Raw genomic sequence first — 23,965 nt, forward strand, 5'->3', positions numbered from 1 at the left:
GGTTTGGCCGCCCGCTCGAGTCCACTATTGCTAGGCTTCGCCGCCACCGACATCGAGGACCCGAAAACCTCGGGAGCACGCACCAGCTGTATTCCAGCAGTTAAAAAGACACAACCGCCACAAAGGATCCGGTGCCAGCGATCAGTGGGGAAATTCTCGCCCCAAGATGCTTCCATTTTTGGGGAGTCCACACTTCGGGGTCATAAAAATAAGATAATCACTAATAAATCCAATAAGTAATTCAGAAGACACTTCCTTACCCAGAGAGTGCTTAGAATGTGCAAGGCACTACTACTACATGGAATAGTTGAGCAATGGCTCGATTTCAAAATTCTCATCCTTGTTTTCAAATCCTTCCATGGACCCGCCCCTTCCTATCTCTGTAATATCCTCCAGCTTGACAAACCCCCCGAGTTGTCTGCGTTCCTCTAATTCTTCCCTCTTGAGCATCCCTGATTATAATTGCTCAACAATCGGTGGCCGTGCCTTCTGTTGCCTAGGCCCCAAGCTCTGGAATTCCCTGCCTAAGCCTCTCCACCTCTCTACCTCTCTTTCCTCCTTCAAGGCGCTCCTTAAAACCTACCTCTTTGACCAAGCTTTTGATGACGTGCCCTAATTTCTCCTTATGCGAGGGTCTATGGAGTGTCCTCCTCCGTTTCGGCTGCCCCAAAAGTTTGTCGTCATCCTCCGCTTGCTCCACGATGACTTGCAGGCCGTGATCCTGACCAATGGATCCACCACAGACCCAATCCACGTCCGGACCGGGGTCAGGCAGGGCTGCGTCATCGCGCCAATCCTCTTCTCAATCTTCCTCGCTTCAATGCTCCACCTCACACTCAACAAGCTCCCTGCTAGAGTGGAACTAAACTACAGAACCAGTGGGAACTTGTTCAACCTTCGTCACCTCCAGGCCAGATCCAAGACCATCCCATCCTCTGTCGTCGAGCTACAATACACGGACAACGCTTGTATCAGCGCACATTCAGAGACTGAACTCCACGTCATAGTCAACATCTTCACCGAGGCATACGAAAGCATGGGCCTTACACTAAACATCTGTAAGACAAAGGTCCTCCACCAACCTGACCCCACCATACAGCACTGTCCCCCAGTGATCAAGATCCATGGCGCGGCCCTGGATAACGTTAACCACTTTCCATACCCCGGGAGCCTATTATCAGCAAGGGCAGACATCGACGATGAGGTTCAACACCGCCTCCAGTGCGCCAGCGCAGCCTTCGCCCGCCTGAGGAAGGGAGTGTTCGAAGATCAGGCCCTCAAATCTGGCACCAAGCCTATGGTCTATAGGGGTGTAGTGATACCTGCCCTCCTGTATGTCTCAGAGACGTAGACCTAATACAGTAACCTCAAATCGCTGGAAAAATACCACCAACAATGACTCCACAAGATCCTGCAAATCCCCTGGGAGGACAGACGCACCAATGTAAGTGTCCACGATCAGGCCAACATCCCCAGCTTCGAAGCACTGACCACACTCGACCGGCTCCGTTGGACGGGCCACATAGTTCGCATGCCTGACACAAGACTCCCAAAGCAAGCGCTCTATTCGGAACTCCTACACGACAAGCGAGCCCCAGGTCGGCAGAGAAAACGTTTCAAAGACACCCTCAAAGTCTCCTTGATAAAATCGAACATCCCCACCGACTGCTGGGAGTCCCTGGCCAAAGACCGCCCTAAGTGGAGGAAGTGCACCCAGGAGGGCGCTGAGCACCTTGAATCTTATCACCGAGAGTGTCAGGTATCCTACATGGTTACTGCTTGTACTATTACAAGGTGTGCCACCAGAGGGCACCGCAGTGGGAGACTTGCAGGTTACCTGTACAGGTGTGCCAGGCCTAGTATAAAAGGCAGGCCACCAAGTGTGATCCTCACTCTGGAGTTATCAATAAAGGACTAAGGTCACTACAGTTCAAGTACAACACATTGCCTCGTGGAGTCATTATCAAAGCATCTAAAGATATAAAAATTGACGACGAGATTACGGACTTTCACGCGAAAATGGTTACCCTTGGTACGTTGCAGCAGTGCACCGATGGTGATGATTGGTACGCCTTTGTGGAGAGGCGCGACCATTTCTTCACAGCAAATGACCTGGCAGGCGACAATCCGGTCACACTAGCTGATAAGCACAGAGTTATCCTGCTAACCAGTTGTGGGCCCACTGTCTATGGCTTCATCAGGGACTTGCTGGCACCAGCGAAGACAACTACCAAGACATACGAGGAGCTTGTAACACTGATCCAAGAACAACTCAAACCCAAAGAGAGCATCCTCACAGCCAGACACCAGTTTTATACCCACCGACGGCCCGAAGGCCAGGAAATCGCCAAATATGCTGCAGAACATAGGAGGCTGGCGATCACCTAACCGAAGCGCTGCGGGATATCTTTGTCATTGGAATCGGCCATGAGGGCCTTCTTCATAAGCTACTGTCTGTGGATACCACAGTCACACTGCAGAAAGCCATCTCTCTGAGCCAAGCATTCATGACCTCGACCTGCAGCTCCAGGCAGATGACTCATCCTCAGGACTCAAACCCGACAAGTACTGTGCACAAAGTAGCGCCTTTTAGAGGCTGGACTGTAGAACGTGAACCTTCTCAGGGAAGAGAGAACATGCCCCCAAGTCCCTTAACTCAGAGTCCGCTGAGGGGGGGGCTAACCGAGTAGCTCCATGCAGGTGTTGCGGAGGGAATCACAGGGCTCACCGTTGCCGCTTTAAAGACTATGTGTGTAAAGACTGCAGCACAAAGGGCCACCTCCAGCGAATGTGTAAAAGAAATATGACTCACTGTGTTGATGAAGAGTCTGCAGATGTCCATGAATTCAGCACGGATTATGAAATGATAGTCAGAGAGGCAGCTCAGCCCCATGATGAGGTATATGGCATGTTTACCTGCACCATCGAGTGTTCCCCGTTGAGAATGGAAGTCAAGATAAATTGCGTTTCAATCTTCATGGAAGTAGATACGCGGGCGAGCCAGTCATAATGAATCAAGAAGCCTTTGAGAGGCTATGGGACAATTAAACTGAACGACCAAAGTTGGTCCCGGTTCAGGCAAAGCTGCACACCTACAGCAATAAACTAATCCCAGACGTACGTGGTTCGGATGTAAAGGTACTCCATGATGGCGCGGTGTACAAGTTACTCCTGTGGATTATTACAGGTGGTGGACCAACGCTACTCAGAACAAGGTGGATGGAGAAGATCCATTGGAGTTGGGAAGATTTCATCCCTCCAGCGATTGACGTCCTCCACGCTCAGAGACAAAGCAAGCCCTCACCTGAGAGCAGACCAGCACAGTACCCAAGGCACAGACTGCCCAGCACGACAGCGTGGCGATGATCCAACTGAGATGACCCGAATGCACATTCCAGGCTCCAGTGGCAAGACTCTGGAGAAAGAAAATTGGATCCAAAGGCGACTTCCTTGTTTTGGTGGCAGAACCCGGGGAGAAGAGGATCACCGCAGTCAACATCGTAGATGGAGGAAAGATGGGGCCTAAACCACGAGGTGAGGCGCTGAAGGAAAAAATGGTGGCGGCCAGACCACGAGGTGCAGCGCTGATGGAACAACATGTGGCACCAAACGGAGAAGAGGATTGGGGTAAAGGTAGCAAGGCTCTCTTAAAGGAGGCCTGCAACCCACCACACTTAAAGGGACAGTTCCACATTCTCAATCAATGTAATAGCAACTGTGAGTTAGATGTAAAATGTGTAATTGATGATCAGAGTTACGTACATGCAATAAGCAAAGAAAAGTCGTGCGATCACGATCGGAGCTACAGGTTATTTATAATGAGTAATGAAACGTTGTGCGATGTAGGATTTCAACTGCATACAGTCAATGCAGCGGGCAGACACCCATCGGGTGCACACAGGTCCAGCGAGCTACCCAATGCTATACCTGCGTCCCTGGGACCAGAGTTATGCACCAGGGAGTGTGGCCACAAGCAGCCAATACATACAAGCTGCAGAGCAAGCGATCTCAGAAGGGCAACGGCACCGGTATCGATACCCTGCCCCGATTGGCTCCACCTCTCAGGCACCCGATGGCACCAACCGCCACGAGCCTGAAAGAGCAAACTGTGCTAAGGTGCAGCCCCCAGACCCTATCGCTGCCGAGACCATACCCGGGAACGAAGGGTCACCCACAACAGTTCTCCCAAATGGGACCGGAACTAGCCAGGATCCCAAACCAAATAACTCCCAGGCAAGCGAGTCAGCAGTTCCCTGTGCACTGCTAGACGACTGCTCCTCAAGGAGAGGACAGGGAGGTCACAGGCATCTATGAACCTGCCCGATGCTAGAAGCAAAGGCAAAAGCCCCACGAGCAGGCAACTTGAGCCAACCGGTTTCCCACTGCCAGCACTGGGCACCGCGCCTCCACCAGACTGCCTGGACACCATCCAGCAGTTCTGGTATTAGCTTGTCCTCATTCACCAGTGCTGACACCAGCACTGACTCCAAGATTATTCCAAGCATGTACTGCGAATGCAATACTGTAAATGCAAATTTTTTTTTTGACTTGAATGTATATGAATGTAATGAGCCAATGGCACCATCTGTATGTGGGGGGGTCCGGTGGGGGGTGGGGGGGAAGAGAGAATGGAGTGGTCATGGACACAAACACAGAAACCAGCAGCACTCTAATGCCAACGAAACACCACCCACTCACCCAAGATAGAAACGACCGGCGAAGAGTCAACCAGATAGAGCTAAGTTCAGAGCACAGTCAATGCAGAGGCGATTTGCACTAAAGGCTTGGGGGGAGAGTGATGTCATGTATCCTACATGGTTACTGCTTGTACTATTACAAGGTGTGCCACCAGAGGGCACTGCAGTGGGAGAATTGTAGGTTACCTGTACAGGTGTGCCAGGCCTAGTATAAAAGGCAGGCCACCAGGTGTGATCCTCACTCCGGAATTATCAATAAAGGACTAATGTCACTGCAGTTCGAGTACAACACATTGCCTCTTGGAGTCATTATCAGAACATCTAAAGACATAACAGAGAGCATGCAGAAAGCAAGCGCAGGCAGCGGAAGGAGCGTGCAGCAAACCAGACTCCCCACCCACCCTTTCCTTCAACAACTGTCTGTCCCACCTGTGACAGAGACTGTAATTACCAAATTGGACTGTTCAGTCACCTCAGAACTCACTTTTAGAATGAAAGCAAGTCTTCCTCGATTTTGAGGGACTGCCTATGATGATGATGCGACTTGGTGTCAATTTTTTAATCTCATAATACTCCTGTGAAGCACCTTAGGACATTTCACTATGTTAAAGGTGCTATATAAATACAAGATGTTGTTGTTGAGGTGAATAGCATGGATGCATTGCAGGGGAGCCTCGATAATTACGAGGGAGAAAGGAATAGAAGGATAAGCTGATAGGGTGAGATAAAAAAGGGTGGGAGGAGGGTTGTGTGGAGCATAAGCTTAGGCCAGTTGCGTGGAATGGCCTGTTTCTGTGCTGTAATTCCGATGTCATTCGTTCTAAATGAAAAGAGTATGGCAAAAGTGCTGCATCTGCTATCAGTTGGGAAGATTAGATGAAGGCCGACAGACCATTTGTCAATATACACAGGGCTATTACTGGATTATCATTTGATTGTGTCCAAGTACTTCAACTTCAATGACCTCATTGTCATCAAATCCATTTAATTAGCTTTTTTTGAGACAGTCGGGCCGAAATTGGTCTCCGCCTGATGGGGGCACACCTACTGATTTTTTGGGTGAATTACCGCCCCAATCGATGGGGAGGCCATTAGAGCGATATTTGGACAGTGAAAAAAAAATGAACGGCGCGATGTTTGTGGCCGGAATGGGCTGTTTGTAGCAGTGTGGGGGCGGTATAACCAATTCATTCGAGAAATTCACTGGGGTCAAACAGGGCTGCATCATCGCGCCAACCCTCTTCTCGATCTTCCTCGCTACAATGCTCCACTTCACAATCAACAAGCTCCCTGCTGGAGTGGAACTAACCTGTTCAACCTTCATCGCTTCCAGGCCAGATCCAAGACCGTCCCATCCTCTGTCGTCGAGCTACAGTACGCGGACGACGCTTGCATCTGCGCACATTCAGAGGCTGAACTCAAAGTCATAGTCAACATCTTCACCGAGGCATATGAAAGCATGGGAGTATTCGTTCATTGCAGTTTATCTTAGGAGAGGGGTCTACACTGGGTATTGCACCGGGGCCTAGTGGGCTGCAGCATGGTGAAGAACAAAGGGAACCTCAGGAGCCAGCTCTCTGGAGGGCGAGTTCGCACACGAGTTCTGCTGAAGAAGACTCAGATGAGCATCTCGATGTTGCGCCATTTGAAAAAAGGATACGGGCCATACATTGCCAGATAGTGGGTGCAATGGCAAGGTTGCCCAAGAGCCTCTCGCAAGGAGCATGGAGGAGTCCGCCTCCCGCATTGCAGACAGCTCTGTGCACACCATGGAGCCCATCATTGCCGGAGTGCAGACGATAGTGCACTCCCAGAGAGACCGTGCAGTTCCAGCTGTGATGATGCGTATCATTGGAGATGTGGCAGCTTCCCTGACAGCACAGGCGGAAGCGGCCCAACATCTCAGTGCTGTATTGGAGAGGATGGCCGCTGGCCTGGAAACTCAGAATGCTCTCATGCACTCTCAGCAACAGGCCACAAAGCATCTTACTGCTGTTGTGTCTGATGGCATCGAGTCTATGTCTGCTCTCGTGTAATCTCAGCTGGATGCCACGTGTGCTCTGACTTCTGCCATCGCCACTGGGTCCACCGGGGATCTTCCGGTGCCACAGCAGCCCACCCCAGTGTGCTCCAGCAGATTGGTGGGGATGCTGAGGTGCTACCCCGGGGGCGTGGCAACAGGTCATTGGAGCACCTCAGCATCCCCACCAATCTGCTCTCTCATGATCACAGCAGTCCCGAGCCGAGCCCTGCCACTCCACCATTGCTACCAGACATGGCTTGCCCCCAGCCAATCCAGACTGATGGCGCAGTGGCTGATGCATGCCCAGTCTGCTGCTGGCCCCTCCAGGGCCAGAGCTGGTCGAGGGCATCCTAGAAGGACATCTGTAGCTTCCCAAACAGAGCAGCCTTCCCAGAGCCATGCTGCAGCCACAGGGGATGCACTGCGGCATAGTTATAGAATAGGTAGGCGTAAGAGGGATTGTAAGGAATTGCACAAGATAATACTGATGGTTTTTTTGGCACCTTATTGTGATATAAATCTTTATTTTGATTTGGATTATCTGTTCAGTTCTCTCATTTCAGTGTGGGGAATGATGTGTGAAAGGGCTCATTGATTTGGATATGGACATGCACAGCTGAAGGTGAAAGTGCGGATCAACTCAGGGCAAACCAGCAGCAATGAAACGGTTTGGATAGCGACGCCGCCTCCTGCATGGCCGGCGACCCGCATCCTAGTCCTCCTCCGGCACCTCCTCCTCCTCCTCCTCATCCTCCTGTGTCTCCTCCTCCTGGACCTCCTCCTCAGCTGCTTCTTCTTCGTTGTACTCCAATGGCTGTGCCCTCATGATTACCAGGTTGTGAAGCATGCAACAGACGACAACGAATAGTACTTCAACACTCCTCCTGAGTGATCTAGGCATCGGAACCTCTGCTTAAGGATTCCAATGATCTGCTCAATGATGGAACTGGCGGGCGTATGAGAATCATTATAGGATTGATGCGCAGCAGTGGTGGGGTTGAGAACGGGCGTCAGTAGCCAAGTGCACAGTGGGTAGCCCTTGTCTCCAAGGAGCCAGCCGCAATCTTGGTTTGGTCCAGCAAACACACCGGGCACACTGATGCAGGATGAAAGCATCGTGGCTGCTGCCAGGATACCGGGCATCAACTGCCATGATTTTGCGGCGGTGGTCACACACCAGCTGGACACTGAGGGAGTGGAATCCCTTGCGGTTACGGAACATCTTGGGATTGTTCTGCGGTGCCCTCAATGCCACGTGGGTGCAGTCTATGGAGACCTGAATCCTGGGGAAGCTCGCTATCCCAACGAATCTGGTGTGCCACTCCAACTGTTTCTCTCTGGTTATTGGAAAGGATATGTAGTCCCTCCTCCTCTTATACAGCGCATCTGTGACCTGACGGATGGAACAAAGCATGGCAAATTATTGAGATGTTTGAGATGTCTGCTGTTGCAGCTTGAAAAGATCCAGTGGCATAGAAATTCAGGGCGATGGTGACCTTTGATGCCACTGATAGAGCTGACCTTAGCCTTGTTTGAGGCTGCAGATCTGGCTGCAAGAGATTGCACAGCTCTGATACCACATCCTTTCAGAATCGCAGTCTCTGCAGACACTAGTCATCAGTAAGCTGCAAGTATGAGAACTGTTGTCTGAAGACCCTTTGACGATAAGGCCTTCTGCCACCACATCTGTGCATTTGTCTTCCTCTGACAGCTGCCTCATTCCCTTCTTCCTCCTGCTCATGTTGGTCCTGACCCTTTGCATCCTGGTGCTTGCAAACATGTGGCTCCTGTTGATCCTGCCTTCTCCTCTCCATCTCCCTCACTCTCTGGTGCTGGGGGTCTGCGTCCCTGACCCTCCTCCTCGCGTCATGCCATTCTTGAGGTCCTTCTCGGTGCAACTCTCTATTTTGAGGTATGATGCCATCACCATGGCATTCTACATCTTGCTGACTGATGATATCTGAGTCCCTTGGCTGCTGCCTCCCCATCTGTTGCAGCCGGCACCGCCTTAGTCTGCGTACCTCCCTGCCATGCACAATGTGGAGGAGGTGTTCCACTGCCAACACTGAGCCCATTGTTTCCAAATACTGGCCAACTGTTAAAACACAACCTCCTCAAGCATCATTCTCTCTTGCAGACTATGAAAAGGCAGTCTCACTAATGCACAAATCCCTTCTTACTGACGCTACTTTCAAAACTTTAAACTGTCAAAATAAATTTGTCTGACAACAATGGTGGGAGCCGCAGTGCACTTTTAAATCCGGCAAGCGGTCTTCATTCCACACTGTGCACCGTCACAAAAACTTGTTGTTGGCCCCGACAAGCGGTCGGAAACCGATTTGAGGGCAATTTGGTTTATGGGGTGGGGCCGAGCTGGTGTGTGGTTTGATGACGTCATTACCGACGCATACACAGGAAATGGGCGAAACGTGGCGGTGACATACTCCCCCGGAAAAAACAACGAAGGCAATGTCGCGATTGTCGGTGACTCCGCGCCGACTGGGCAGTGACTCCGCGCCGAGTGACTCCGTGCCGACTGGGCAGTGAGTCCCCGCCGACTGGGCAGTGAGTTCCCACCGACTGGGCGGTGACTCCCCCCCGACTGGGCGGTGAGTCCGCACCGACCGGGCAGTGAGTCCCCACCGACCGGGTAGTGACTCCCCCCCGACTGGGCAGTGACTCCGTGCCGACTGGGCAGTGAGTCCGCACCGACTGGGCAGTGAGTCCCCACCGACTGGGTAGTGACTCCCCCCCCGACTGGGCAGTGAGTCCCCATCGACTGGGCAGCGACTCCGCGCCGACTGGGCAGTGACTCCGCGCCGACCGGTGGCCGGTCATGGCTGTTACAGAAAGGGACAATTTCGGCCCCAGTAGGTTTTATCTTCCAAAAAAGCTTCCATCTACATTTCCTTCTAGTTTCTACAATGGCACGACAGTAGTTGAGAATTATCCTCAAATTCATGGCAATATAAAGAATGGTTCTTTTGCATATGAATGCAATGATAAATGCAATTATTAAATTTAAATCCCCATAAGTTTAAAAAATTACATTTAAAAATATATTAAAATTAATTTACAATTCATGTTCTGTAAAATATTGTGACATATCAATAGTGTGGGTATTAAACCATATAATCCAGGCCAACACTTCTGTGCGGTACAGAGAGAGTGCTCCTTTGTGGGAGGCGCTACCTTTCAAATGAGATTAAATTGAGGCTGTGGAGTAACTTTCAATTCTGGCAATGGTGTAAAACTGACAGTATTGAATTCAATACACCCTGCCCAATTATCCTTTCATTGAAGTTGGGTGGGCATAGAATGGGCAGCTGATCCGATACTGCCCATTTAATGCCCCGCTGAAGTTGATAATTATCTCCTGCGTCTGCCTCTCCTGGTGATTGAAGTGAATGTAATTATTTGATGCAGTATCCTGGACAACATTCCTCCTTCAACCAACACCATCAAAAACAGATTCACTGCTCATTCACCAAATTTCTGTTGGTGGAACATTCCTGTGAATAAAGCGACTGCCACTACGGTCCACATGATGACAGTGACTGCACTTCATAAAGTAACTCATTGATTACGAAGCACTTGCGAAACGACATAAGGACATGATAATGCGCGACGTAACATAGGAAATAATGGCCAAAACTTTCACATTGCAGAGCGTGCGGGTTTGAGGGACTGTTTCTCCAGAGGACATCATTCCGGCTCCCAGCATTGCCATTCCGCCTTTGCACCTGCCAAGATCTGCACCCCTGCCACCCAAGACTGGTGCTGCCCATTCTCAGGCGGTGCTGTCAGCAGCCGGGTCTTCCAGGCCCAGAGTTGGTCAAGGGCGTCATGCTAGGCCATCTGTCCTCAGACTGAGGAGGAGCAGTAGGCGAGGGAAGGGGGTGAGGCAGAGGGGTGGGAAATGCTAGCGGAAGGCGCACTGAATAACTGTGTCCCCATGTGGCCTGTGTATATATGTTGGGACATTTCACCATCTGTTGTGTTTTTTGAAGGGGCGGGTGCTCCTTTTTGTTTTATTGGAGGGTGTGGGCTTTTGGGGGTTTGAAGCATGTTTGCCAAATAAAATAGTTGAACCGCTTCCTTCAGCCTCTGGTGTCTGACTGTTCAGTTGTGAAGGAGATGTGGCATTATCGTGGCACAATTAGCTGCATCCCTCAGCTACTGCCAATTAAGTGAAGCACTCCCTTATGAGCTGCCGCCGAATAGCCCTGGCACTGCCAACATGGCAGGCTGCCTCCTCCGTGGCTGCTGCTGGTCCTCGTCATGTTGCTGGAGATTTGGGGCCAGCCTCCTGTTCCTCTTCCTCTTCCTCCTTCTGAGGTGGGCATGCAATCATCACTGGCAAGGCCTGGGCCCTCTTGATGGCCAAACTGTGCAGCATGCAGCACACCACAATAAATCGTGAGACCTGTTGAGGGGAGTATTGAAGGATGCCTCCAGTGCGGTCCAGGCATCGGAATCGCTGCTTCAGCACCCCTCTAGTCTGCTCTATGGTGTTGCGGGTGATGGCATGGCTCTCATTGTAGCGTTCCTCCGGATCTATGGTGGGGTTGTGAAGGGGGGTCATCAGCCAGGTGGCCAGGCCATATCCCTTGTCCCCGAGCAGCCAGCCTCAGCCTTCCCATGGTGGCTGAAACAGTCGAGTCACAGTGCTCTCCCGCAGGATAAAGGCATCATGTGCGCTTCCAGGATAGCGAGCATTGACTGCGAGAATGTGCTGCGTGTTGTCGCACACCAGCTGCACATTTAGGGAGTGGTATCCCTTTCTGTTTCTGAAAACTTCTACATTCTGGAATGGTGCTCGCAAGGCCACGTGCGTGCAGTCAACTGCCCCTTGCACCCTGGGGAAGCCCGCTATCCTGGCAAACCCACATGTGCTCATCATCTTTCTCCCTGGTCATCGGGAAGGTAATGAAGTCCATTCTGCATGTGTAGAGAGCCTGTGTGACACTGATGGAGCGTTGTGCTGCGAATTGTGAGATGCTGCATATGTTCTCTGATGCAGCCTGTAAGCAGCCGGAGGCATAAAAGGTGAGTTTCACTGTGACCTTCACTGCGTCGGGCAGTGCAGTCCTGGTGCTGATGTGAGGCTGCAGGTCTGCCTGCAGGAGATGGCATATCTCTGTAACTACCTCCTTTCATAAGCGCAATCTTCTGACACACTGCTCCTTTGACAGGTCCAGTTATGAACGTTGCTGCCGGTGAAGCCGTGGGGGGTAAGGCCTTTTGCACCAACGTCTAGGGGCTCTCCTCCTTCGGCCGCCAACATGGCCAACAGCCCTTCTCTATTGACGCCGTCTTGCTAGAGCATGTACAATGTGATGCTGGCGGCATAGTAATGCACCCATCAAAGTTTAGCAAATTACTGAACTGTTATATCTGTCTGCCGCTGCAAACTCGTTGGCTCATGCACCGTGCTCTGTGTAAATGTTGAACTGACTGTGGCGTCCAAGGGAAGCGCTTCCTCATCCCATTAAGTCGCCACCAGTTAACGATTCTGCAAGTCTGTGCCGACTGTTTTTCCAGACGTTGTTATTGGCTGCTCAATGAGGGGCACGCACCGAATTTAGCGACCAGGGTGAAAGCGATCGTCAGCAGCCAGGTACTAATGATTTGCACCCCGGTCAGTCTCGAAAGAATTTCCCATCAGGGCGCTAAAAGCTGCACGGCCGGTCACTAAGCTCTAACGTTTGCATTAACGCCCCCTCTGGCCGCTAACTGAGGCGATAGACAACCAAAATCCAGCCTTTTTAATGTCAGGTTTGGACTTTAACTTGTTGCGCACGGGATTTACGCACCTCAGGAACCTCGCCTGTGAAAGGGAGGTGGGAGCTCAGTGGTCATTATTCGAGTCCAGTAAGTGACAGCTGGACAAAGCACATAAATACACATACGTTACACCTGCTTCCTTGCTTAAAGGAAAGGCTCTAGCTGACACCATTCCATGTAAAGATTTAGCTTTCAGGAGTTTGCAGGTGATTTCTACAGCCTCGGAAGCCACTCTCAACACATTGCTATTCACTCTCAGTACATTGGAGGATTGTGCCTCTGATCTCCACTTTACGTGGCATCTATCAGATCAGCATGGGTGCTGTTTATGCTGTCACACCTTGGCCCTCAGAATTGGAGCCCCAATACCAGCCACACCAGCAACCTTCTCCTCACCTGATGCATCACAGGAGAGAGGGGTCAGCACAGGGGTCCACTGCAAACAGATGTAATACCCACATCGGGTATATAGGCAGAAGATGAACTTCAACAACATGACTGAACAGCAGTGCTTCAGAAAAAAGAAAAATAAAGACTTGCATTTATATAGCACCTTTCACGACCATCGGACATCTCAAAGAGTTATAAAAAAGGAGGGAGAGAGAAAACAGGGAATTATAGACCGGTTATACAGACATCGGTCGTGGGGAAAATGTTGGAATCAATTATTAAAGATGAAATAGCAGCGCATTTGGAAAGCAGTGACCGGATCGGTCCAAGTCAGCATGAATTTATGAAAGGGAAATCATGCTTGACAAATCTTCTAGAATTTTTTGAGAATGTAACCAGCAGAGTGGACAAGGGAGAACCAGTGGATGTGGTGTATTTGGACTTCAAAAGGTTTTTGACAAGGTCCCACACAAGAGATTAGTGTACAAAATTAAAGCACATGATATTGGGGGTAATGTATTGACATGGATAGAGAACTGGTTAGCAGACAGAAAGCAGAGTGGGAATAAATGGGTCCTTTTCAGAATGGCAGGCTGCAAGGTTCAGTGCTGGGACCCTAGCTATTTACAATATACATTAATGATTTAGATGAAGGAGTTGAATGTAATATCTCCAAGTTTTCAGATGACACTAAGCTGGGTGGCAGTGTGAACTGAGAGGAGGATGCTAAGAGGCTGCAGGGTGACTTGGACAGGTTAGGTGCATGGGCAAATGCATGGCAGATGCAGTATAATGTAGATAATTTGAGGTTATCCACTTTGATGGCAAAAACAGGAAGGCAGAATATTATCTGAATGGTGACAGATTAGGAAAAGGGGAGGTGCAACGAGACCTGAGTGTCATGGCACATCAATCATTGAAAGTTGGCATGCAGGTACAGCAGGCGGTGAAGAAGGCAAATGGCATGTTGGCCTTCATAGCGAGAGGATTCGAGTATAGGAGCAGGTAAGTCTTATTGCAGTTGTACAGGGCCTTGGTGAGGCCACATCTTGAATATTGTGTACAGTTTTGGTCTCCTAATCTGAGGAAGGACATTCTTGCTATTGAGGGAGTGCAGCGAAGGTTCACCAAATTGATTCCCGGGATGGCAGGACTGACATATGAAGAAAGACTGGATCGACTAGGCTTATATTCGCTGGAATTTAGAAGAATGAGAGGGGATCTCATAGAAACATATAAAATTCTGACGGGACTGGTCAGGTTAGATGCAGGAAGAATGTTCCCAATATTGGGGAAGTCCAGAACCAAGGGTCACAGTCTAAGGATAAGGGGTAAGCCATTTAGGACCGAGATGAGGAAAACTTCTTCAGTCAGAGAGTTGTGAACCTGTGGAATTATCTACTGCAGAAAGTTGTTGAGGCCAATTCGTTAGATATATTCAAAAGGGAGTTAGATGTGGCCCTTATGGCAAAAGGGATCAAAGGTTATGGAGAGAAGGCAGGAATGGGATACTGAAGTTGTTTGATCAGCCATGATCATAGTGAATGGTGGTGCAGGCTCGAAGGGCCGAATGGCCTACTCCCCTGCATCTATTTTCTATGTTTCTATGTTTCTACAGCCAATGAAGTACTTTTGGAGTGTAGTTACTGATGTAAAGTGGGAAACGTGGCAGCCAATTTGCGCACAAGCAAGCTCCCACAAACAGCAACGTCATAATGAGCGGGTAATCTGTTCTTTGTTATGTTGATTGAGGGATAATTATTGGCCAGGACACCAGGGATAACTCCCTTATTTTCTTCAAAATAATGCGACAGGATCTTTTACGTACACCTGAGAGAGCAGACTGGGCCTCGGTTTGACGTCTCATCCAAAGGACGGCACTTCTGACAGTGCAGCACTCTCTCAGCACTGCACTGGAGTGGCAGGTTAGATTTATGTGCTCAAATCCCTGGAGTGCGACCCCACCAGCCACCCCGCCCCCCCCCCCCCCCCCCCCCCACATCCCCCTGCCACCACCAACACTACAAAGCAGTCCTACAATGACCAATCTATTGCTGTCACCCAACTCGAGGTTAAGTCATTTCTCACCATTCACTCCAAGTGATAAAGCCACTTCCCAGGTAGCAGGCAAAAATGGACATGTTGGGAAAGTAGTGGAAATAAATAAATTTATGTCCGTCATAAATAGAACTGAAACTTAACACTAACATTTTGGCAAACACCCATGTGCACCTAGGATTGTGCCTTTTTTATTTTCTGTGTGCTTCTACGAGGTGCAACCCCTGTGGCTTTAGCAGAGGTAGAGGCAGCTGCTCACCTCCCTGCTGCGACTTGTCATACACATTTGGTGACGTGCTCTGGGTTTTGGAGCCTATGAAGGACCCGCTAAAGACTGCTCCTCCTGCGACTGTACAGAGGCAGACTCAGCCATTGGGATCCGAGGAAGCATCTGGGGTTCTGACTGAGGGGGAGGCAATGGGGGAGAAGTGGGAGCGCTTTGAATTTAGCCACCATTTCCATGTTCCCTCTCACCATCATCACTCTCATGGACAACCCACACTTCCCTGCTAGCAAAGAGCTGAAGAGCACCTTGCTGCACAGCAGCGCGGTGATGAATGCCCAAGTCTAAGTTGGTATCCCTCCTCGAGATGAGGCCAATGAGTGTCTGCAATCTGTTGTCCACAGCAAGCACATTCTCGTTTGACTGGCGCATTAGCTGCTCCATGTGTAAATTCCCGGATTCTTTTACCTTAATCTGGTTCAGTAAAATTACTGAGTCGAATACCTCTTGTGCTTTGAACAAAGCAGTCTTTATTATACTGGCCAGTAAGACCTATCAGACAGAAGATATACCCTCTGGATAGAGCGTACACACTCCCTACGGATAGGTGAAGTTACATCGTAAAGCGTCAACAGTTATACAGTTTTGAAATCAGATAACAAAATACAATTAGATTGACATTCTAACTCAGCCACTCATTCGTCAATCTATATGAGATGTTTTTTTATGAAAGCTCAAGCATTGCCTCTAAATGTTTCAATCTAGTGGTGTGACTATTAACTGAGACCTTGCAATTCTGCAGATTTATTTCATGTTACAATTAGATGTCATTGGCAGGAGTAGTGACTTGAAACCTTGAGACAGACTGTTAGCTATGCTGATGTTGCACTATTTGCAATCTGACATTCTCCCAGCTATTCTTCCATGGCTTATACATTTTCATATATCCCGTTTACTTTACTGTCCTTAATTCCATATATTCCGTTCAGATATCCACACATGCAGGTGGCCATCCTTACCGAGGAACAGCAAATCAACTGTGAGATGGTTGTGTTCATGTTGGAGATGGACTCCTCCATTCCCTCTATAATCACATACATCGTGGCTGGAAAAGCTGCCAGAGCCTCACGCATTTGTTGCTGCTCCTCCAAGATCAGCCCCCGAGGTTCAGCATCTGCATTCAGCTGAACAGAGCTTAGAGCATCCTGCGCCCTCTGGCGAGGACTCTCCACTGCTGTCCCTGTCTGCACCATCTGCTCTTGATCATTTGTGATCTGTGAGACATCAGGTGACAACACTATTCTATATCTTGCTGGATACATATCAGCGCTGGTGCTGGGTGCGCTTGGGTCTGCTGATGCTGCACCCTCAGAGGCTGGAGCTTCCTCTGAGGAGTCATCTTCCTCCTGCAGCTGGACAGTGGGGAGGTGGGGAGGCACTTGATGGACCTGTGGGAGAGTAAAGAGATGAATTAGAAGTCTTATGGTAAGAATGTGTAATGTTACCATTCTTTCTGCACATGCTGACATTTCACTGGCTGCTGACATCAAGTCACCATATGAGTGACTGTTGTATGCCATGTGGGCTGTATGATATTTATGAGGGTACTGGGCGCAGAAGAGCCGAGGGCCCAGGGGCAGCACGGGCCAGCCCACACTGATATGTGTGCGCACTAGGTCCGTGCAGCAGAGCAGGTCTCCAGTCGTCCTGGTTAACCCTTGTCACTGGATAAAGGCCTAGCTCTGTCAAGCCCGTGTGGTGGCTGGTGTGCAACGGCCAACACATGTTAAAAAAATTCACGCACAGGCATCTTCCACCCCCTCAATTGGAGTTCAGGACTGGAGCATCGGGTCCTTCATCGAAACATCTGTGAACTCTTGTTGAAGCAAGTCATCCTGTCTCGAGGGACCGCCTATGATGATGATGATGATGATATTTAATTCTGCCACCAGGTTGCTGGGAGATTCCCCTCTCTCTAGCTGCCACCGCCAGCAGCTCTGCAATGTCAGTGATTTGCAGCAGCTCCTCCTCTGCTGGATTCAACTGAGTGAATATTGGAGGGTTACCTCTGGTTTTCTGCCTCTCCCTGCTGTTCTGCACACTTCTCCAGCAAGAAGGGAAAGAAGAGAACTTTGAGTGAGAGTGATGGAATGAATGTAAGGTATGGATGGGCTACATGTAACTATGAGGGAGTGGGGTGACAATGCCAAATGGCCTCATTCTGTGGCGTTACTTGCCACGATTGCATTAGGATGAGGGTGAGTGTCATGGTGGATAGTCGATGGAGATGTGAGTAGGTGCATAGACAGTGAGGGATGGGTGCACCTTGCAAGGTAGGTTGGTGTGAGGAGTGACGTGCATGAGTAGGCTTGGGAAGGCAGAGTGATGGGGTTGGGGTGACAGGAACATCAGGATGTAGTTGAATGTGGCATTGCACTAACCTTTCCTGGCCTCATGAGGTCATTAAACCTTAAATGGCACTGGATGCAGGAATGGCTCATCACATCCCTGCTGCTGAACTCCTCTGCAATCTCCAGCCATGCCCACTTGGTTTCTCTGGCTGCTCTTTTGCGCCCATCCTCAGGGAGTAGGACGTCTCTGGACCAGGACTTGCAGGGAGGCATCAGTGAATCTAGGCATAGCCTTCTGGTGCTGTGACTCCATGTTTGTTTGGACTCACACAAATCTCTGCGATATTGAGTAATTGCCACCTCTCCCCAACCACCTTGATCTCTCCTCCAACAACCTTCAACTGGGATGTGTGCAAGGCTGCTTTAAATATCTGAGCTGAAAACAAGTCATCGATGATGTCAGCAGACCCGCTCAATCTAATTGGCCCGGGAAACCTGCATGACTGTTTCAATTGATGTTATTGAGTTAAATACAGAACTTGCTGTTAAAAAATTTGGGATGGGCCTTGCAATGCGTAGGTACCTGCACCGAGTCTCAATTAAAGATTCCGGCCAATGTGTTCAGTATTAAAAATATACAAACCAGGCACTAAAAGTGGAAAATTAGATGATAAGGCACCAGATAGCATTTACATCCATTGTATAAAAAGTGCTACTAAATACTCTTTTCTTACAATCATTTGAGAAGTTTTAAAATATTTTGTTACTGAGTAACCAACATTTCATAGAATTGTTGTGGTATAATTTGCCTTTGCAAAACAAAAAATGTGTCACTCTACATCAATATTACTGCTAGTCCTTGCACATCTGTGAAATATGATTTTTGGTACTAACTGAGGCAAAGGGAGGCTTTTTATACATGGCTGAATACACCATCATTGAAATGCATTGAATGGGATGTGAAGTTGCTGTATTTGAGCAATAGACTCACCACAAAAAGTTAATTCTTGTCCTTTCCAATCTCTAAGTACCCTTTTAATGATGTGATGTGTTAATTACTGCCAATCAACCTCTCAGTGAAAATTAACGATTACAAATATGGAGTCTCATTTCTTCAGTTTTTAATTGTTGTTAGATTTTAAAAATGTCAAATTTTTAATTTAATTTTTTAACTTTTCCTTTCTGTCTCTTTTTTTTCTCTATTAATCCAATCTTTCTTTCCCTCTCTTGATTTCTCTTTCAGCACTTGATTTGACATTGATTTCACCCACTCTAATTTATACTTCCTTCTCAGTCCTTGCACTGTTAATTTCACAAACCTTCAATCTGATTGGTTAAGGCGATGCACAGTTGCTTGTCATGTTCACTCAGGTCCAGATTCCCAGTGTCTCTCACTGCGACATTATTAGCTTGCACTTTCAGCAATTTGCCACACAAACAATTTTAAAAAACCTAAACATGCAAGGGCAAGTGGATGCCATGCCATGGCAAATTATGGCCTATTATGCTGTTTTTAGGTAGTTGACCAATTTTAAGGGATTCAAAATAATCAGCATTTGGTTTGATTTGGAGTAAAACGATTCATCAGCAGACATTTTTCAATTTCTTTAAACATATTTGTCCCATATTACCTTAGCTAGTACAACATTATTGTTGGGCCTCATTAGAATTTTCTCTGAGTCAGGTAACAGTTCAAGGTAAGTTTAAAAAGGGAATTGACTGCAAGTGACCCAGCAAATGTGATAACTCAAGTAAATATATACGTTTTGAGATTTCTAATGTTTCTAAGAGAAATTAAAAATGCACTCTGATGTATTCATGTTAAATATTAATTTCTTTTAATATGTATTTTTCTCCTGAGTTATGATTGCCAGTATATTTCAGATTGCTAGTAAGGATCCTGGACTATGGACATCTCGATATGGATAGGCACCTCTCTCCCTCTAGCTCATTCCCTGATGCCAGCTGTTGCCATGGTTCTTCCATCCACTAGGAGGACATGAGACTCTGGACCTCAGGCATCTCCATGGTTACAGTCTGTGCCACTGTGTGATCTTCGTGAAATAGAACATGTCCTCTTACTTTATCCTTTTGAAGGAGAGCTCAGCTTCAGTGCAGTGTCCCATAGGGCAGTCTGGATGAAAATCAGCAATATTTGGCCACTGTGGTCCTTGGAACTGGGATTAGAATTGATGCTATGATCTAAAGTCAAGTTCTCTGTGCAGAACTAATCAGTAGTACCAACTATGTTTTACATTTTGTGCATGAAGAAAAAAATATGGTAGAGGAAGCAAAATGAGAAGTTTTCATGATCAAGTCAAACTATATGTTTGAAGTAGCATTTCCAAATTTTCATGGCAAATCTCAAACTGAGCCAAATTAAGGTACACAAGTGACCATGTCTCCCTTTGTCTTAAGCAGCTCCACTGACCTGAACATTCACAAAACTGTAGAATAGATTGAGTAAATGTGAGCATAAGTACTCTAGATCTATAAGCATTGTCATTTGTGCTGCTATTTTGATAAACTTCACAGTATGTTTGCACTGCCCTTGGATCTTGCTGAGACAAGTTGTGAACACCTTGTGGTGCAGAATTCCAAAGCACAATGGCTACACCTAGTGGCGGAAACCTGATCGTACGAATCAATGAGCTCAGATAAACAATTTTCCTGCAGGTTGGCCCTATCCTGTATTTATTTTATTGGGGGTGAGGAGAGGTTAATCCACAGTCACACTGGGTCAGAACGAAACATTTGATATGAGTTTGTCTTGGCCTTGCACACTTTTTTAATTTAAAGAAAGAAAGTTGAATTATTTGTAGTACCTGTCAGCACCACATATACCGACATAAAATTCATTGGTATTACCTTTATAATGATATTAATCATATTTACTAATATATTACCCTTGTATATCCAAACAAATAACATTTACATTTGGATTTAGTTTTTTTGGAAGCATTTATTTCATTTTCTAGTGCTTAATGAATGTTGCTCTGATGGATTGACCTGAAGTTGATTTTTTCAATCTTTGTTTGACCAGGCTTGACGTCTGCTGAACTCCCAGCAGGCTTGCAACCCAGGGCATCCCCATAGTGTGAGAGTTGAGACCACAGCAGTGGTTTTCTTTTTATTATTTTCTTAATCTTATGGCCCAGTAGCAGAGAAAGAGGTCAGCTGTGTGATTGCTAACTTAACCTTCCTGCCGAACAGTAATTCAACAAAAATCAGAAACCCATCTGCACCACAAACTGTACAATATTAGTTTAAAATGTTGTTTTAAACTGGTCATTGATTTTTGTGGGCAAATTGGAAAAGTATGTTTAGAAATAAAGCAATACCAGCATCTCAGAGTAAAACTTTTAAAGGCTCATTGTTATTCTTTATTATGTTCTTCTTAGCATTACTTTTATGCCAAACATGTTTCCATGGATATTCCCATGGAACAAATGATATGAATAGACATTTATAACTTATATAATGTACTGATGTATATATAATTTTTTTCTGGGGGGTGGTGATTTATGAGCCTGGAAATGACAATGTGATATTATCACCTAATGCATTAAAATCAGATTTCTCGGTCTGCTATTTTACTAGTGGTAACCCATTTATTCTGATGTCAGACAATTCGACTAAACATTCATACCTCAACTTTGCCAATTGAAAAATGCACCTCCTAAAACTAGGGAGCTTGGTTATGAAATGTAGTACCTTCAATTGCAGTAGGAACCTTTCCTCTTGAAATTCACATTTGAATACAGTGCTCCCTAAAATTGAATAGGGACTTGCCTTTCTCAGGGCACTGATCAGAATTTTTATTAGTTTTGGAGGTCTCAATTGAGTTCATGGCACAAGAGCATCTGCAATGCAGAACAGCCCATACACTTGTTTGCAATGATCTTTGCCAGTGTGCATAATTGCAATATTTGGATAAATAGATTATAGGATACGTTTTAAAAAAAATCTGGATTGCAGTCCTATTGCAACAATGAAGGAAATAGTTCTATTTTAATTGATCCTTTCAAAATCCAACCCGAAGTTCACCCAATAGATAAACCAAAACTGCAATCCACCCGATGTTAAAACATTTACACGAAAATATATATTTAGGGTCCATTTTCAACAGTTAAAATACTATCGCTCCAATGTGTAGAAGGATAGAAAGGACTGTTAATACCATATGTGGAAATACCTTTAGGACACATTTACTTCCTTCTATTTTATCCAAATCTAGTTCATCAAACAGAATGTACTGAAAGGTTGGTGCCAAGAAGACCGGATCGTGACCTCAAGGATCAAAATAAAGCCTTTGAGTGGGCAGTTAATGGCCTGTTTAGTACATTATCTGCGGAGAAAAAAAATAAAACCATCACTTAGGACCAACTGCTACTGTTTGAGAAATCAGTAATCATGGGAGCTTTTGCAGCAAGCCAAGCCATGCCATGGCCTATTCTCTTTAGGTGGATTAACCTTTATCCCTTACTTTAAGTCTGAACAGCTGAACCAAAGCCACGATGAAGCCACACTTACAGGAAAGAGCCCTGTAATAATCTACATTTACTATTCAACAGACTATAAAGAAGAGCCTAATTTAAATTAATGTCTCTAATGCTGAACAAGCAACTGACTCCTCCTGAACTCTCAATATCCCACAGAAACACTCTCCTGAATGTTCAGATCAACTTAGCTCTCTTTTTCCTGCCACAAATAAAATGTTTTGTTTGTTTTTAATGGCCCAGAATTTGCGGTCAGCAGCTGGCGAAGGCGTTCGCCGCTGGCCCCGAAAAACGTTTTACGCAAGGATCTCTTGATCCCTATGTCGAAAACGTCGAGATTTCTGACGTTCAATTCAAATCTATGGAGGTTAGTGGGGATCCCCTTGGGCAAACTGCTGTGAGGCTAACAAGCTGTCTAAGCACCCAATCAAAACGCTGAATTCTCAGACAGCAAGCAAGGAAGAGAGTAAGCTCTTAAAATTCTAATTTTTAAAAAATGTTAGAGAGAGCAAAACAATACTGCCATAGGATCCTTTACCCGAGAGAGTAAACGGAGCCTCGGTTTAACATCTCATCCAAAAGACGGCACCTCTGACAGTGTAGCACTCCCTCAGTACTGCACTGAGTCTCACATGGAGTAAAGACAAACCTGAAATAAAGATGAACAAACGTAAAAAAATAATTTTTTAAGTTTCTTATAAATTTTAATGCACTCTGCATAAAATTAAAATTCGTTTTTCAGGCACTTCACCTTTGTTTAGCAGTCAATATGCTGTTAAAACCTCAGTTACACCTAATCCCTTTGGATCGAACTTTTAATGGGGAATTTAACAGGGTAATTATTGTGGAAGAGCCAAAATTTTCATCAGTTTCAACGATTTGGCTGATTACACTGATTGAGGGCTCTGTGGGGGGGAGGGAGTGCACAACATAGCCTGTTTCGGAGCTATCAATGACAGACCACAACTTTAAGATTTCCACATGCACCAGCGCTAAATCCCGAAATTGCGGTCAGTTTCAAAGGCGGAATGACGACCAAAGCTGTCAGTTCGCTGTCTACCCGGCTGCAAATTCCGGTCCATTATCTGATGTCTTAAAGATATTTAGAGTTGAAATTCATTTTGTGTATAATCGATGAAACTGAATGGGGCCTAACAATTAATGTAAGGAGACAATCAAAATAACACTGATAAGTTTATATTTAGGACCTTTGCACTAATATTTCTGGATTCATTTTTTCACAACTCTAACATTAAAGATGATATTTTATTCTCTATTTCCCATTTTTAAAATATCCTTAAATTATAGAGTCACATGAAAGTTATTGTATTTTTCTAGGGGAAAATGACATTAAAAGGGTTGCATTTCTGTGGAAGATTGAACCGTAACTACATACAATGGATGTATAATCAATTACTTTGCTTTACCTTCACGTAAATACACATTTATCACATGATCACTTAAGCAGAATCAACTTAATGATACCATTAAGCAAATAAAAATCTACATATTAATAAATGTTTAATTGCTGTTAAATTATATTTTCTTGTAGAGGTTACATGTTTTTCAAGGTATGCATCCCAAATTATAAATTTTCATCCCGTACATTCATTTCTATGTTGCTGCCACAATATTTTTGAAACTTCTATTAGGAAGTCAGTTTAAAAGAAAGACTTGCATTTATATAGCGTCTTTCATGACCACCGAACATACTAAAACGCTTTACAGCCAATGAAGTACTTCTGAAGTGTAGTCACTGTTGTAATGCAGTCAATATTTGCACAGCAAGCTCCCACAAACAGCAATATTATTATGACCAGATAATCTGATTTTTAGTGATGTTGTTTGATGAATTAATATTGACCAAGATACAGGGGATAATTCCCCTGCTCTTCTTCGAAATAGTGCCATGGAATCTTTTACGTCCACTTGAGCGA

The 23,965-nt window shown here is 46.6% G+C and overlaps 1 protein-coding gene across 1 annotated transcript in view; it reads right to left on the reverse strand.

The window, feature by feature from the left end:
- Nucleotides 1-15,400: 15,400 nt before the first annotated feature.
- egf (epidermal growth factor) overlaps nucleotides 15,401-23,965 on the reverse strand; it is a 231,298-nt gene continuing 222,733 nt past the window's right edge. Inside the window, 2 exon segments of the mRNA XM_070861900.1 lie at nucleotides 15,401-15,652; nucleotides 16,198-16,626. Coding sequence (XP_070718001.1) covers nucleotides 15,401-15,652; nucleotides 16,198-16,626 — 681 coding nt within the window.

This window comes from Pristiophorus japonicus, chromosome 2 (genome assembly GCF_044704955.1).
Source record: "Pristiophorus japonicus isolate sPriJap1 chromosome 2, sPriJap1.hap1, whole genome shotgun sequence".
NCBI classification, from domain to species: domain Eukaryota; kingdom Metazoa; phylum Chordata; class Chondrichthyes; family Pristiophoridae; genus Pristiophorus; species Pristiophorus japonicus.